The sequence below is a fragment of the Chrysemys picta genome, chromosome 2, assembly GCF_011386835.1.
Source record: "Chrysemys picta bellii isolate R12L10 chromosome 2, ASM1138683v2, whole genome shotgun sequence".
Classification (NCBI taxonomy): domain Eukaryota; kingdom Metazoa; phylum Chordata; order Testudines; family Emydidae; genus Chrysemys; species Chrysemys picta.
In genome coordinates, this window is record NC_088792.1 from 64,184,278 (window position 1) to 64,201,147 (window position 16,870).

At 41.9% G+C, this 16,870-nt stretch overlaps 1 protein-coding gene across 17 annotated transcripts in view; it reads left to right on the forward strand.

Annotated features, from left to right (window-relative positions):
* STK31 (serine/threonine kinase 31) overlaps window positions 1-1,456 on the forward strand; it is a 97,470-nt gene extending 96,014 nt beyond the window's left edge. For 16 of the 17 annotated variants that reach the window (XM_024106776.3, XM_065583367.1, XM_042861450.2 and 13 more), the window contains one exon: window positions 1,148-1,456. In XM_024106776.3, the coding sequence (XP_023962544.2) occupies window positions 1,148-1,378 (231 nt within the window). In that variant the 3' untranslated portion in view covers window positions 1,379-1,456. The remainder of the gene's footprint in view (window positions 1-1,147) is intronic. The other variant, XM_065583368.1, reaches the window with a different exon arrangement.
* Window positions 1,457-16,870: the final 15,414 nt, after the last annotated feature.

Genomic DNA, 16,870 nt, shown 5'->3' on the forward strand with positions numbered 1-16,870 from the left:
ATGCAAGGATTTCAAGTACTTTGTAAACATTATTTGACCTCACTTTGTAAACATTATTTAACCTTTGAGGTCAGCAACTGTTATGCCCATTTGACAAGTAAGACAGAGAGGTTAATTCTCCCATCTCACCCTGCTAGTTAGTGGAAGAGATGGGAATTGAATTCAGGATCCTTGGTTTAGTCCCCTTGTCTGACCACTGGCATGCGCTGTCATAGCAACTGTGAAGCAGATCCAACAGAAAAAGAAGTCCTCTGTACTAGGTGGGGGGAAATGAGAGACACAAGTGTTTCAGTATTCTCTCCTTTATTAAAGCTAGCTAAAGATGGTGCTAACTTGGGGAGAATGCCAAACACTAGCCTTTATAGAAGTGGTTCTCTTTTACAGTGTGTCTGAGCATTTTCAGAATCTAGTTCTCAAAATCAATTAACAAGGATCAGTGTTTTTTAGAGCTCTTGCTCAAACCGAGAACTCTCTTCTATTCCTCAGCAATGTATTGTTTTTTTTTTCCATTTTCCAGCACTTTTAATGTGTTAAGCTTTTGGACTGTAGAGTCCAAATATTCTAAGGTATAAATGAAGGGCTGATGATGAATTTAGCCGCTGTTGGTTTACTTTCCATTTTTTCTTTATCTGTCAGAGTTGGGACTAACAAGTTGAAAGTAAATCTTGAGACTTACAAAAATTACAGTAACTAAAATGAATGTAGTGGAGGGCACAAAGCAGTTTTAATTGACCTTTTAATTGTCCTACTGGTGTTAAGGATTTCCCTGATGATGGCAAATAAAAACAGTTGAAGTCATCCATTTATAATGGCTGTGGGAACTGGCACTGTGGACCATGACATGTTACTGAAGAAATTGCCTGAGTGTGAGATCCACAAGCGTTTAATGATTAACAGTGCTTGTTTTTGTCAAGTTGTTAACAAGTACCGCCTCTGTTCAATGTGCTCAGTATTGAAATTATATTAGATCATCACTTCTTTTTTGCATGTGTAATATTTCTGGGCTCCAAGTACTTGGAAGAAGCATTGAGGAAATATTTGACTTGTTAATGGACATTTATGGAGTTGGAGGCTTGCGTGTTTCTCCTGCTAAGTAAAACTCTTTTCACTCGCTTTCCCTTTCCTCTTCCCTTTTGTTTTCTCTTAGGATGATAAGGTTAAATCTCTACTCTTGAATCTGATCTGCAGTAACAGAATGACAGCCGAGCAAGTGCTGAATGATGACTGTTTCTTGTTGCCTGATGTGATCCCAGCTCCACCACAGAATGAACCTGGTGAAGAGCTTGAATGTGAAAAAACAGAGGAAAAAGGCGAGGACATCATCAGTTCTGAGAACAAGACAGATGAGGAGGAGGAGGAGATAGACCCTTCTCAGTAGGCCAGAGGACTCACCAGCCATTTGCTTAAGTTATTTTTATTTTGTTTGAGTTCTAAAAAAAAAAAAAGAAAAGAAAAACGTACAAGGGATCTGAAAGTAGTTGTCCTACGCTCAAATATTCAAAATATAAAAGGGTTTGGTAAGCATAACCATTTTTGTGTAATTACAGGTGTGGTCCCTTCATTGGGATTTCTTTTAAAAAAGTATGTTTCTGAATAACTATTTGAAGTTAAGAGCATGATGATGCTAATTGAGGCAGTAGCAAGGAGAAATGCTCTTAAGTTTGTCAGTGCTTTGCTTTTTCATTTTGACCATTCTGAGGACCTTTCAAGGAGATGTTATTTACTGGTGGGAGAGCTGTTAGCCGGATACCAGGAGATCAGACGTGTGGAATCATGACTCCTTTTCATGCCCGCTGTCCTCTCCCTCTTTCCCCAGCTCTTGCTCTGTTCCCTTCCAAGATGTTTCTGTTAAAATAGATGACTGCTGCTCTTACTGAGGGAGCAGCAATGGAAAAGAAAAAGGACCAGAGACATAATTTCTGTAAGAATATATCTGGCCACAGGGTGTTGCTCTTGACTGGTGATATTGCTCTTGGACAGTGTTTTAGCCGGGGACTAGTGCGTGTAGGGGAACTTTTAACAGAATTTCTGTAATAGGCCATTATCATTTGAAGAATGTACAGTGTTGTGTTTTTTGTTTTGGGAAAAGACTAGGAAGTTTCATACGGTGATACAGTCAATACTGGACTTAAGATGCAGTCTTGGAATTGCTTCTGTAACATTAAAGAATGTTTTGCCGGAGGTGGTATTTCAGCTTTAATTGATATTTGATTTGTTTTTCAGACTTTGTTTTGTTATAGAATATTTTATTAAAATGTTGTCTTATTTTTCTGATTAGAGGACACTGATTTTCAGATATTTGTATCTATAATAAAAATCAGTGATAGCAAAATCTTTGTAAAGTGGTTTTGGTTTTAAAATTGTTGTTTAAGGTTGACAAATTAATTTTGATTACAAAAAAGTCACAGATGCATAGTATATTAAAATGTGTATTATCATTAGAGTAAAAAACAACAAAATATACAACATTTTAAAAACCGTACTTTCATATTGTTCAATAAAGCTTTTATTCAGTTTTAAATAAATGCAGTAGTAAGCATCATCTAGAGAGCTAACCTAATATTTGGGTTTTACTTTAGATACTACATTGAAGGTTCAGGTTGGGGAGGTATAGTATACACAACTCCCCCCAACGTGCTTTCTTGTGCCCTAGAATCTAAACTGTAATCTTATTATTGTTTATACTGTGGTTCACCTAGGAGCCCCAATCATGAAGAAAGACCCCGTTGGGCGAGGTGCTGTACAAACATGAACCACAAGATGGACTGTTCCTCAAAGAACTTACAATCTAAAGCTTGCATCTTGAATAAAAAAATTTCTAGCCCTTGTGGTTGTGAAGAAAACCTTTAAAATATGAACCAAGTGTAACCAATGTAGTGATGCTGGAGTTTGTAGAGAGCCTGAAACAATAGCTCTGAAAAAAGGGACTCTGTTCCTGTTTGTTTTAATGAAAGTTAGCACCAATGCCTAATGATAATTTAAATGTCATTAACTAGTTCACTGATTAATAAAGCACCTAAGAGAGTAGAGGAAGGATGGTGTTATCAATCTACTGTGCATAACATCTCATTCTGGCACCATGAGGAGTGGTACTTGTGAGAATACCACTACTTATTGTGGAAGCTGTTGTTGGGTCTGCTTCCCAGTGAAGGAGAAACCACTGATGTGGAGTCTGAGTATATTCTAAATGTGACTTGTTCTATTTAAACATATACACCAATTCTGGAACAGCGGTAGCTACAAACAACATGCTGGTAATCTTTTCTTTCAGAAATCTCGATCTGTCACCAGAGCCCTGTTCTCAGAAAGCAGTTCTGCCTCAAGAATTGACTTCCATCAGACCTAGGCAGAGAGCAAAGTCTTCTGCTGCTTACTCAGTTCCCTCTACAGAGAACCTTGCATAATAAAAAGTAATACATAGCATGTCTTCCCAACACTGAACATTTGCTTGCACATTAAGAAGAACTTGGAACACTGTGTAACAGCAGCACCTGATGACACCTGCCTTAACATTTTCACCCAATCAAGAAAGAGCTACACCTAATAAGATCACCAGTGTGCATAATCTTATTAGAACTTTTGCACAATCTAGTGAGAATGGCATCTCATTTTTGTCATCTTAGCTAAGTGGAATTTAGTTTATGGGAGAATATTATTGCTCTTGTTTTCTCTTTTTGTTTTCTTTTCTCTCTCTCTCTCTCTCTTTTTTTTTTTTTTGCCCTGGTTTAATTCCTGACTTCATTTTCTATACAAAATCACAGATTCTGGAGCTCAAGATAGCAACCTCCAGAATAAAGTACCTGTCTGTTAATCGCCAGTGAGCAGCCCAATCTGACCACTCAGAAATAGAATCAGATCTGAAATAGAACCAAAACAGAATCTTGTTAGCAATTCGTTAAAAAAAGAAATTCAGATGCAATCTCAGATATCTGGAATATTGTATTCTCCTACAAAGTTATTGTGATGTTTTGGGTTTATTGTATGATTATTCAGGCATCCTAATTCACCAGTAAGGACATAGACATTAACTATATTAAGGAATGAAATTTAATATATATGGTGGGAAAAATTATTCCAAGTGAGTTGCACTGTCAACTTCTAATTGAATTGCTACGCTATGTATAACACATTATTATTTAACATACTAAGAATCTGAGTAAGATGTATTTTAAAAAATGAAGCCCATAAGTACTTACATGTGCAGTATCATCTAGTGTATAGAGCACTGGAATGGAACACAGGAGAATGGGTTCTATTCCCACCTCAGCTGGTGGTCTGCTGGGTGATTTTGCGAAATCACTTAATCTCTTTGTGCCTTGGCTTCCCCATCTGTAAAATGGAGATAATGATACTGTTTTCCCTTGTTAAGTGCTTTGAGATCTATGGACAAAAAGTGCTATATGAGAGCTAAACTGGTGGTGGTATTATTGTTGTTTGTTATTACATATCTTATTTTCATAGTCCATATCAGTTTAACTAATATGGAATTAAAAAGTTACTTTCACAAGATCTTTTTTTTACTCATTTTTACTGTTTTCTTAGGGAGCTGGAGATTCAGGTCTTTCCCATTTTTTTCTTCCTTGTAATAAATGTGTGTTTGTGTGTGTAACTCTAGTTAAAGAATTTGAGTACACCTCTACCTCGATATAACGCTGTCCTCGGGAGCCAAAAAATCTTACTGCGTTACAGGTGAAACCGCATTATATTGAACTTGCTTTGATCCACTGGAGTGCGCAGCCCCGCCTCCCCGGAGCACTGCTTTACTGCGTTATATGCGAATTCGTGTTATATTAGGTCGCATTATATCGGGGTAGAGGTGTATTGTCAAAGCTGCTTGAAGAGGTTTTCTTCTCCTAAAAATATTTAAGTTCAAACAATCAAAATGTTTGTGTTTGCTATGTCCCAGAACTGACACGCCAACAGATAAAGACAGAATAGGGGTTCTCTTACAGTATCTTGCCATGGTATGTCTGATACTATGAATTACTTGGAGAGTATATACCTATAGAGTGAGACTGATGCATTGCTAGAGACAGGAGAAGAGTACAGGGGAATTCTGGGGGATTACTACTTGAGTTATAGCTAGGGCCCTACCAAATTCACAGCCATGAAAAACGCATCATGGACTATGAAATCTGGTCTCCCCTGTGAAATCTGTTTTTTTGTGGACTTTTACCCCATACTATACTGATTTCATGGGGGAGACCAGTGTTTCTCAAATTGGGGGTCCTGACCCAAAAGGGAGTTGCAGGGGGGTCACAAGAGTATTTTAGGAGGGTTGCAGTATTGACACCCTTCTGCGCTGTCTTCCGAGCTGAGTGGCTGGAGAGCGGTGGTGGTTGGCCGGGTGCCCAGCTCTGAAGGCAGCGCCTTGCCAGCAGCAGTGCAGAAGTAAGGCTGGCAATTCCATACCATGTCATCCTTAATTCTGCTGGCGGTGGCTCTGCCTTCAGAGCTGGGCTCCCAGCCAGCAGCCGCCGCTCTAAAGGCAGTGCCACCGCCAGCAGCAGCAGAAAAGTTATGGTAGCAGTACCGCAACTCCCCCTACAATACCCTTTCAACCCCCCCCCCAACTCCTTTTTGGGACCCCTACAATTACAACACAGTGAAATTTCAGATTTAAGTAGCTGAAATAATGATATTTATTATATTTAAAATCCTATGACTGTGAAATTGACCAAAATGGATTGTGAATTTGGTAGGGCCCTAGTTATAGCTATATTAGCAGCTCTCACACACAGTCAGGAAATGTAAGCCAGACATAACTCCAGTTTGTCTCTATTTCTGGGTCTTGCACTGGTCTTTGGGAAAGTGGACAGAGGAATATTATGTGGAGGAGTTTAGAAACAGTTCTTGTGTCTGGAGGCAAATTGATGTTCACTTCACACTAGCCTGACCCAGACTCCTGGTTCAAGATATTTGTAAATTCTGGTTGCATTCATTTGTGATGTCAGTGATACAGGATGCTTCAGTACATACAAGTATTGTTTTGTTTTTCCTGTTTACAAAGTGATTCTGAAGCTGTTCTCTTTGGTTTGCTCATGATCAAATATCTGAAATGGGGAAACGGAAAGAAATTCTGTAGCTAAACCATTTTTCCTTTAAAAAGCAACAGAGGGTCCTGTGGCACCTTTAAGACTAACGGAAGTATTGGGAGCATAAGCTTTCGTGGGTACGAACCTCACTTCTTCAGATGCAAATCTGAAGAAGTGAGGTTCTTAACCACAAAAGCTTATGCTCCCAATACTTCTGTTAGTCTTAAAGGTGCCACAGGACCCTCTGTTGCTTTTTTACAGATTCAGACTAACACGGCTACCCCTCTGATACTTGACATTTTTCCTTTGTAGTTAAATACTTAAAACTACAGCATCATCTGAGAAGAATTAAAACCTGTGTTATTGCTGCTTCCAATTTGTAGAATAGGAGGAGAAACTATGGGATTGTTTGGCTAGAACAGATTGCTTTACAATGCTTTGATCCAAGTGTCATGAAGGAAACATGATGAATTTCCCCAAATACATGCCTGCCAATTTATAGATATCCAGAATTACATGAGATAGCTGCTATTTATGCAAGTCTCTCTGAAAGTGCTTATATTTGCAAACAGAGCTTTTCTTTTATAACTTATTTCAAATTAAAAGGCAACAGTTCTGTAGGACAGTGCTTCTCAAAGAAAGTCCGCAGCTTGTTCAGGGAAAGCCCCTGGTGGTCCGGGCCGGTTTGTTTACCTGCCGCATGCGCAGGTTCGGCTGATCACGGCTCCCACTGGCTGCGGTTTGCCGTCCCAGACCAATGGGGGCTGCGGGAAGTGGCGCGGGCTGAGGGATATGCTGGCTGCCCTTCCTGCAGCCACCATTGGCCTGGAGCGGCGAACCGCAGCCAGTGGGAGCCAGATTGGCCGAACCTGCGCATGCGGCAGGTAAACAAACCGGCCTGGACCGCCAGGGGCTTTCCCTGAACAAGCGATGGCCCGACTTTGAGAAGCACTGCTGTAGGAGACTCAAGTCTGTGTTTCATAATGCATGTGGTTTCTCAGTGATTAAGATGAAGCTAGTGGCAAAGGTAGCCTTTTAGGCTGCAGTGGATGTACGGTAGACATGGCTTCCAGAAGTTTGGCCACTGGTCTAGTCAGGAGGAGGGACTCCTAGCTGCAGTCGTCAGTTGAATCTCTTTAATGAGGAAACGGACAAGTCCCTGCACTCACTAAAACACTCAAGATTGAATCTGCATTCCCTAGGGATTTCTCTGACCTCAAGATAAAACACCAGAGGCAGCCCTATAAACCAAGGCCATCCCCTTCTTATGCATCTTAGTACTAGCGCACAGCTGAGCTGCCACACAAACGTCAGAAGATTCAGCCTTTGTGTCTCAGTCCTCTTTACTGTCAAGTCTCTACTCACACACAACCACTAACCAAGAGCCACTTTGGAAATGTTGGTCGAGACCCATGTACCACCATTGATGCCAACCACCTCGTCCCCTGTTACCTTTGGGGGTAGTCTTGCACTCTTTGCCTACAGCTGGAACAAGATCACTATGGACAGTTGGGTTCTGGAGATAATCCACCAAGGATACTCCATAGAGTTTCTCCTCTTCCCACGTGACAAACCCCCTTCGGGGACCACTCTCATGAGGTAATTCTTCAATGGGAAGCAGAATCCTTATTACAAGAGTGCGTCCCACCTCATTACCATGGGAGAGAATTCTACTCCCCATATTTCCTAGTTCCCCAAAAAGGCAGAGGGTGAGACCTATCCTGGACCATTGGCAACTCAACATCTCTAATTGAAAACTGAATTTCCAGATGATGATGCTGGCCTCTGTAATCCTTGCTCTTCAAGAAGGGATGTGGTTCACTGCTCTCGATGTGAAGGATGCATATTTCTGTAACCCTTCTGCCCATCTAAGTTGGCAGCAACAAGGGCCGGGTTCTGTATCTAGGGGTTCCATTTCAATAACGCAATGCAAAACCAGCTCGAGCCCCCACCCAGTGACCTGGGACAATTACATACCACCCCCTGGGCGCCTCTAAGAGGCAATACTTCCCCTCTCGCAAGCACGGAGTCTGAGTGTAACAGAAAATGTTTAATAACATGAGGTAAACGACATCAGCATTAAATTGGAAAAACACCACAAACAGGATTCATAACACAAACCGTGAGCAAAAAATCCACCCCAGCAAATTGGGCTGTGTCCTTTCCCTTTGGTTCTTGAATCCAGCAACCCAAAAATCACCCAGAGTCCCCAAAGTCCAACAGACCCCAAAGTCTCTGTCCCTGGTCAGTGCAGCCCCAGAGTAAAAGGGGGGGCACACAGGGAGTTAAGGGGCACCTTACATGATCCAAGGCCGGCTGGCCGTCTCTCCGTGGGGTTCCGCCACAGCCTTCACCACGAGCCAGTCCACTTCCTGCTGCCCCACAAGCCGCTCCGCTCCCCGACCTGTGAGCCGCTCCAGCTGTCCCTGCAAACAGCTCGGCTCGCCGTTCCTTGGGCCGCTCCAACCGGCCCCGCAAGGCTCCGCGCCGCTCGCTGCTACTCCAGTCGTCCCCACAAATTGCTCTACCAGCTGCTTAGCAATATAGCTTCAGGCTCCCCCACTTGTTAACACAGCACTCAGTGATCTCAGCTCTTAATAACTTTAGCTCTTTTGTGATTTCAGCTCTTAGCAATTTCAACTCATAGTAGGGGAGCCCCAGTGCTAGTGCACCATTGGCCCAAAGTGAATTCAGCTCAGCAGCCTATAACTAGACTCCTAATGGAATCAAAATTAGCTCTTAACATTCAACAGTGGAGAGAGGAGGTAGTGTAATTGGTGTTTCAAACCCTCAGAGGGGGCCCATATCATCAGGTATAAATACCTATCCCCATCCTCTCTCAATTCACTGGGTTTTGTAACCCATGCCCCTTGTCAAGCAAGTGCTACTTAGGTAATGGTGAAGGACTCACTCAGTCCTTCTGTCATACAACAGTTCCACTGGCCTTGATTCACAGAATCAGAGTAACAAAACTTTATTCTTCCTGCCCCAATAACAGAGAAAACTGGGGATCCCACACCAGCCAAAGTAACCGCTTTGAGTTGCTGTTGTTTCATGCCAGGCGATTGGGTGTGCCTATGCAAACAAGATCAGCCCCTGGAGTTCTTTTCCACACTCGCCATAATTCACCATCAGATGTCAGGGTAGAGCTCATCCTGACTCTGCTTACATTTCCATGTGGACATTTACTCATCACACAGGAAGTTCCTGTGTTTTATGATAGGCCAGGAACACTTCCAGTTTCCAGTCCTTTCCTTTGGTCTGGTTACAGCATCCAGACTATTTACAAAGGTTTTCTCCATGGTAGCAGCTTAGATGAGACACCATGGCTATATGGTATTGCCATACCTGCATGATTGGCTCCTGGGAGACCGATCTTGTCAGGAGGTCAGGTCAGTAACAAGGTTTCTCGTACAACTGTAACTGCCCTAGGTATTTGCATAAATGAAGAAAAGTTCATTTTGTTACCCACACAGTCAATAAACTGTGTAGGGTAAAGGTTGGACTTGACTTCTGTGAGAGCATCCTCTCCTCAGAAAGGTTTCATGCACTGAGCACCCTGATGTCACACATCACTCGCAGACCACGAACCACAGTGCATACGTGCCTCTCACTGTTAGGCCATGTGGTCATGTGCACGTGCATGACTCTTTTGGCCAGAATCTACTTACAGTGACTGCAGGCTTGGCTCCCTTTGACCTATCAATCAAACAAGGACCATATCAGCTCCAGGGTGGTCATTCCTACTAAAGTTGTCACCCTTATAACTCAGTGGCCGAACCAGAAAAGGTCATAGTGGGAGTTCCCTTCACCCCTTGTATCCTCAGGGCCATAATTGTGATGGATGCCTCCCTTCTGGGGTGGGGTGCTCACCTGGACAATCACACTGCTCAGGATACCTGGACCCCTGCAAGATGCCTGACTAAATATAAACTTACTGGAACTGAGGGTGGTCCGCCTTGCATGCAAGGCCTTCCTTTGTCTTATACGCTTGTTACATATTCACATCAAGTCAGACAATATCACCACCATGGTCTATGTAAGCATACAGGGAGGAGCAAGATCTCATACTCTCTGCCAGGAAGCTGTTAGACTTTGGAACTGGTGCATCAGAAACCACATCACTACACGAGCTGGATATCTTCCTGGTATGTACAACTCCCTGGCAAACTAGTTAAGCAGAAGCGTCTTGATAGACCACAAGTGGGAGATTCACAACACGTTTGGGAGCGAGATATTTACACAGTGAGGTACTCTACTGTGGGATCTCTTTGCATCCCAAATGAAAAGAAAGCTTCTTCTATCTTGCTCCAGGGGGACCATGGGTTACGACTCCCAAGATGATGCTCCGCTGATGTCTTGGACGAACAGCTCAAGATGTGCCTTTCCTCCTATTCCTGTTTCTAAAGGTCGCAGGGAAGATATGTCATGACAGAGTCAACACCATTTTCCTAGTTCCCCCCTCCCCTCCCCCAGCCCAGACAGTTTTGGTTCATGGAGCTTCTAGCAATGTCTCCCCGTCCACCAATCAGCATCTGCCTGTTCTCAGATCTCCTAGCCCAGGATTGCGGGGACCAAGCATCCCAATCTGGGTTTACACCGTGTCATGGCCTGTGTTTTGGATGGGCATTAGAAATACAACATGTTCGGCCCCTGTTCAGGTAGTCCTTAACCAGAATAGAAAAAGAGACTACTAGAACCTTCTATCCAGCCAAACATTTAGCAGCAATTAGTGACTTCCTCCTTTCAGTGAAAGGAAGCTCTATGTTTACTCACCCAGCTGCAGTACAATTCATGAAAGGCCTGATTGGGACCTTCCCACCAGTGCTTAAACCTACCCCTCAATGGGACCTTAACCGTCTCCTATTCAAGCTCATTAGTCTGCCTTTTGAACCCATGGCAATTTGTACCATGGCCCATCTGGCCATGAAGGTGGTTGTGTTAGTAGCTATCACCTCATCTTGGAGGTCAGCAAGCTCGGAGTCGTCATGGCGGACTCTCCTTATACAGTGTTTCACAAAGAGAAGGTTTCTCCCCAAGATTATTTGAGTTCTACATCAATCAAGTGATACATTTTAAACTGTATTTTCCCCCAAACTCCACACTTCTTCTGAAGACAAGAGACATTCTCGACATCCAGCATGCCCTGGCATTCTACCTGCAAAGAACCAAACCCATTAGGAAATCACAGAAACTCTTGCCATAAGAGAGCGGTCGCGTGGGCAAGCCATAGTCTCCCAGAGAATTTCTAATGGGGTTTTGGAATGCATATTAGAGTGCTACACGTTAGCAAATATGCCTCCCTCTGGGAGTGTCACATTTCGCTCCACGCAAGTACAAGCTGCCTCCATGGCATCCTTATCAGACCTTCCACTGCAGGACATCTATACAGTAGCCTCTGGAGTTCGAGCCACACATTCATGCTGTCCTATGCCCTTGTTCATGCCATGGCTGCAGATAAAGTGTTGGGGTTGGCAGTAGTGCAGGCATCTTTGTTGCCAGCTTCCTTGCATCTGACTCTAGTCTGAACTCTGCTTGCCAGTCACCCACTATGTCGAATACACATAGGGATCAGCACTTGAAGTGGTGGAGGGTACTTACTGTAATTGGAGGTTTTTCGAGATATGTGATCCCTCTCTGTATTCCACTACCCCACCCTCCATACTCTCTGCTTTGGATCCTGTTGGATTTGTGGTAAGAAGAGAAACTGGAGAGGTGTCGGCCTGTGCTGCCTCTTACATCTTCAGTTGGGAGCACGTGGAGAGCCACTGCACATGTGCAGTCCAACAGACACTGCTTGAAGAACTTACGGACTTGGACCTATGGTAAACTTGCTTACCCATGTGTGGAATACAGATAGGGACCACACATCTCAAAGAACTTTCAGTTACAGTAAGTAACCTCCACTTCTCTCTCATTTTAAAGCACTGTATATTTACAGAATTCTGTTAACCAAACCACTATGGCATTGTTCACATTGAAATGTTAAGTGAAATATATCTATTTTTTTCACTTAAGATCCCAGTAAAATATGGGAAGGTTGGCATTACTTGTGTGTGAGAATATAGAAATTAGATGCAACTCTTGGGCTCCTGGCAAGTTGCTAATGCAGCCCTTGGTGCAGCAGTTGTGATACCACTGGTCTTTCCTTCATCCCATTATATTTCAGTATTTCATTCTATGTCTTGTCGTGTCAGATGTCACTGTTGCATAGACCAAAATGAGTGGCGCTGTCTATCATTTTAAGCTGCCTCTATTTGCTTAGCTTGTCACCTATCTCAGGAATGCAGCTACCGAATACAATGGTGAAGGAGTTAAATGTACAAATGATCAGTGGATTTCTGATTCATTGTTTAGATAGCTGTCTGGCCTAGTTGGTAAATAGTAGACTGATTTCAGGAGAGACGGGCCTTCAGCATGGGATGGATATGCACTGTAAGTGGTGCTATGCCCGTGTTATGACACACCTCATAGAATAGAAACCGCTAATCTTAAAATAAAAATTGGTGTTGTAAAGTTCCTAGCCTCCTTACCCAGTGCTTGCCGTGTGGCACCAGAGGAGACCCTGGATACTTGTACACAGTAGTTGGGTTCGGAATACATTTAGTTTCTTCCTAGTATTGCCATTTTTATAAAAGTTCCCCTAAAAAGGGAGGTATATCTTTTGATAGTGAGATTGGGAAATATGCACTGAAATGTATTTTTAAGCAACTCATAACAGAGGCTTTCAATGTGCAGCCAAATGTTGCTCTCTGAAGGTGTGATTATCTTACGATGGCCATTCATTCCCCAGGAGTTATCCTTTTTCCCTTCACAGGAACTCTGTGGCGAGAATCTGCATTTTATTGCTGCCAGAAGAGCCAAACTGCTGAACTCAACAAATTATTGGAAATGTAAAACATTTTCTAGTCAAAAAGCATCGGCAGACCTATCTGTTCTGTTAATACCTTGAAGTCTTTATAACTGCTCTGAGGTACAGTTCAAAGTTAATCCTTTGACAGTTTTATTTGCTATTTTGTTGAACATCACGATTCATTTTTATCTTTTAGGAGTTCCATTTATGGCTGTCATTTAATTGGTGGTAACTACAAATTATACTAGCAGCAAAGGAACACATAAAAGATGCAAGTAGTGTAATTTGGAACATGGTAATCTTAGTAGTGTGAGTCATGGATTGCATCATCCACTGCAGCTAGTATCATTTTATGATTCATAAGTTTGTTCATTTCTTTTTTGGTGTGTCATCAGATAAATAGCTCAACTACAGGATGGTAAAACTGTATTGTGTGCAGCTCTGTTGGCAAGAGAATTTGGTTCTCATCTGCTCCTTTGTGTACATAGTAAATCTGTCCAGCTTTCATAAAGTCACTCAGTAAACCTCTTCGAAAATAGCAGTTTCCAGGGAAAGCAAGGCATTTTCAGTTAAAACAACTTTATTTCCAGAGCACAAAGTGACTGATCTCCTTAATTTAATTTTAAAACGTCTTGTTAAAATTTTTAAACCTTTTTGTTTTTACACTTGCTCAAATGGGTTACTACTAGTGATTAGCATGGCAGCAGCGTGTAAAAGAAGCCAGCGGAGATCTAAGCTGGGAGCAGCCCACATTTGCTTTAATGCTAAGTCTGCACTGCGGAAAAAGTGAGATGGACCCTTGAATAGCTGCTGCTAATATCTTAAATTTTAAGTAAATAAAATATTCTGTCTCTGTTGGTTCACACTTGTCCTAAGATTTTCAAAAGTGACTATCGACTAGATTTTTAAGGCAACTTGAGATGCCTTAAAGATACCAAGTACCTGTTCTCTGATAATCAGGCTCCCTTTAAGGTGTCTAAAATTAGAAAGTTAGACACCCAAAAATCGAGCCAACCAAAATCGCTTGTCACTTTGGAAAATTATGGCCTCTGTTTTTATTGTAAACGTGAAAACTACATTCAGGAGAAGCATCTGCCATGGGCTGCACCCTGCTTTTTCTGGAGCCCAGGATGGAGTGAGGAGGGGAAGTAAGGTAAACTTTATGGAGGCAGACATGGTAAGTCTATAGTGTGTGTATATTTCTGGCAGGTTTATAAAGTCAGTATATTTCCTTTCTGTTAAGCTTCTAAGCTTATGCTAATATAAATCTGTTATATAAGCTTAATGCCTTGGAGGATTAGCTGTAGGCACTGGCAGACACCTTGCTAGCCAGAAGTAACAATGTAATCATGGAGTGCCAGCAAAAAGTAACTTTACACTGAAACCAACCTAGTTTTATAAAATACAGCCAGGACCATCTCATATGTGTTTAGTGACATTTAGTGCAGCTCAGACTGTACCCTTTATATGTGTACATTGTGAATTCAAATTCTGTTGTAGGATTTATTTTTACAATTTTAATTTCATACCACTTTTTTCCTCCAATCACAAATTCATACAATATCGCTGGATTGAACAATGGAATTAGAATGACTTCGGTTTCAGAGTAGCAGCCGTGTTAGTCTGTATCAGCAAAAAGAACAGGAGTACTTTGATGTTAACTGTGAAATGATCCACGAAATGCCAGCTACTCTGGCCAAGACCTTTTTGTCTTTCACTCATTTCAATAAATAACGTAGCACAGCAGCTCACTCTCATTTGTGCAAGTTTTGTCTATGTTTTGTCTAAGTTTTGCAGAGATGTATGCAAAACCATGTATTTGAATAATTGCCCCAGTAACCTTTTAGCTAGGTAGGCCATCATTCCTTAACTTAATCCAAAATTGTTTGTTTGTTTTTTAGAATGTGGATTTCACCCACAATCTTCTAGGTGCTTTTCAAACACATCAGGAGAGACAGTCACAGCCCTGAAAAGCCTAAGCTAAGTCTAGCTTCTTACTCTTACCGGTATTAGCAACTGAATGTTTGTTTGACTTGTGTTGTCTCAAAGGCAGACTGACATTTGCACAGATCTGATCTCTCTGAATGTTATATCCTGCCTGACAGGAGGACTTTAGTAAAGACACTGAATAAGACTGAACAATTGATATATTTGTAAATCAATTTTACAGCATTTTAATTTACTTTACAGAGGTCTGTTTTCTTGAGTTATCAAATGACTGGCTACAAGTAATAACTGTCTTCTGTGGCCAGAATTTTATGGATATTTGATTAGTAATATATTGTGCCTTGTTTTGATGCAGTGCCTAAAACACCCACTGTTGCCTCATGGAAATCTTTTAGGGAAGCATTCTATATATAGGCCATTCTGCCTGAATATCAAATCTCCCATGGGGGAGAATTGTCAGAAATCCCACCATCTTGCAATGAGTAGTCACGGAAGAAGGGGGGCTGCATCTGAATCACTATTGCACCATCCAGCAATATGATCATAGGACAAAAAAGACTGGGAAGAGTCATCAAAGCAGAGACTAAGCTCTGTCCCAAAAGAGAAGCTATTAAAATATTTACTGTTTGTATTCCTTTTCTTTACTACAAAGTATATTTTATATGAAAAGATCTTTTTTCCCTTCCGTCATCAGCCTCTGCTGTTGATTTCCCCCCTTCTCCCCCCGCCACCCAACTTGATATACCTAGCTTGTTTGACACAGCATAACTATCTGCCAGAGAGATGGTTATGATGCTCTAGTCACAATTGATTTCAGGTGGGAAATGAACAGCAGGAGGTTGACTTCAGGTGGGGGAATGAACAGCAGGAGAGGAACTTTTGAGAAACCCGCATCCTATTTTTTATTAAACTGTCCCTAGTAGCCACATAAAAATAAAAAAACAACATGAACAGAATATGATATACAAACAAAATGATTTCTAAATGGAATGATTTTCCAAGAGTTCAGAAGAGGTCGATTATAACATATTTTGAACTATTATCTCTGGCCTGAATCAGTGCTATTAGTCTTTCATTTTCAGGAGGTCTAAAAATCAAAGCTTGAAGACTCAAGGGTGGGTGGGGGTGGGGAAGTGTTAAACGAAGGAAAGGCCCTGTTTGTTCTGTCATTTTCAAATACCTTAGCGTCCTAAACAGTAACTGAAAATGATTCCTTTTCACATGCAGGGGTTAATGGGAACCTTAAGCACTGCTGTATTCACTACTTTTTCCTAGTCTGTGCAGAATGTAGCTTCTGTGATTTTTGCAGTCACTGATTTGGGTAGAAGTCTTCCAGAGTTTCAATAGGATATATGCCACGGGGGCCTTTTAGTGACTCAGATTTTAGGTTAATCCCATTTGGATGCTCTAATCCCCACGTCCTTTCAGAATGTGCAGTGTTTTTCCACTTTCCCATTAAGGCCTTGATTCAGCAAAGCACTTAAGTATGTACATAAAAGCCTTGTTGAACAGAGGTGGATGTAAACATGTGGTTTAGGTGTTTTGCTGAATCAGGGCCTATGCCGCACTTTCTCCTGCCATGTGCTCACAGCTTTGCAACACAAGCCCTGTGACTGGGAGGTCTGACACAACTTTTAATCTGAACTCCAGCCCTACGCTAGGTAATACTCACATTTTTTCAGAGACCAATAATGTCTCCTGTATTATGCACTCAGCCCCTTCTCCCATGCATTTCAGCTATCTTTTTCTTTAGATGAAATTTACTGTAAATTGCCCCCAAAATGCTGAATCTTATGTGTATATAACTCTACACACTGCATCCATTTTTTTTATTTAGACTTTTAGCACCAATCTTGTACTTTTGTGCTTTACACAGTGGAATCATTTTCAGTACAGAAATTTTATCCTTAATGTGGTGTTCAAACTTCCATGCAAATCCCCCAACTCAACCCTCTCCTCACATCCTCCAGCTTATTCCCTCCCCCTCATACCCCTGTGAAAAGAGCACGGTGCACCTGGAGGGCTAACACATTCT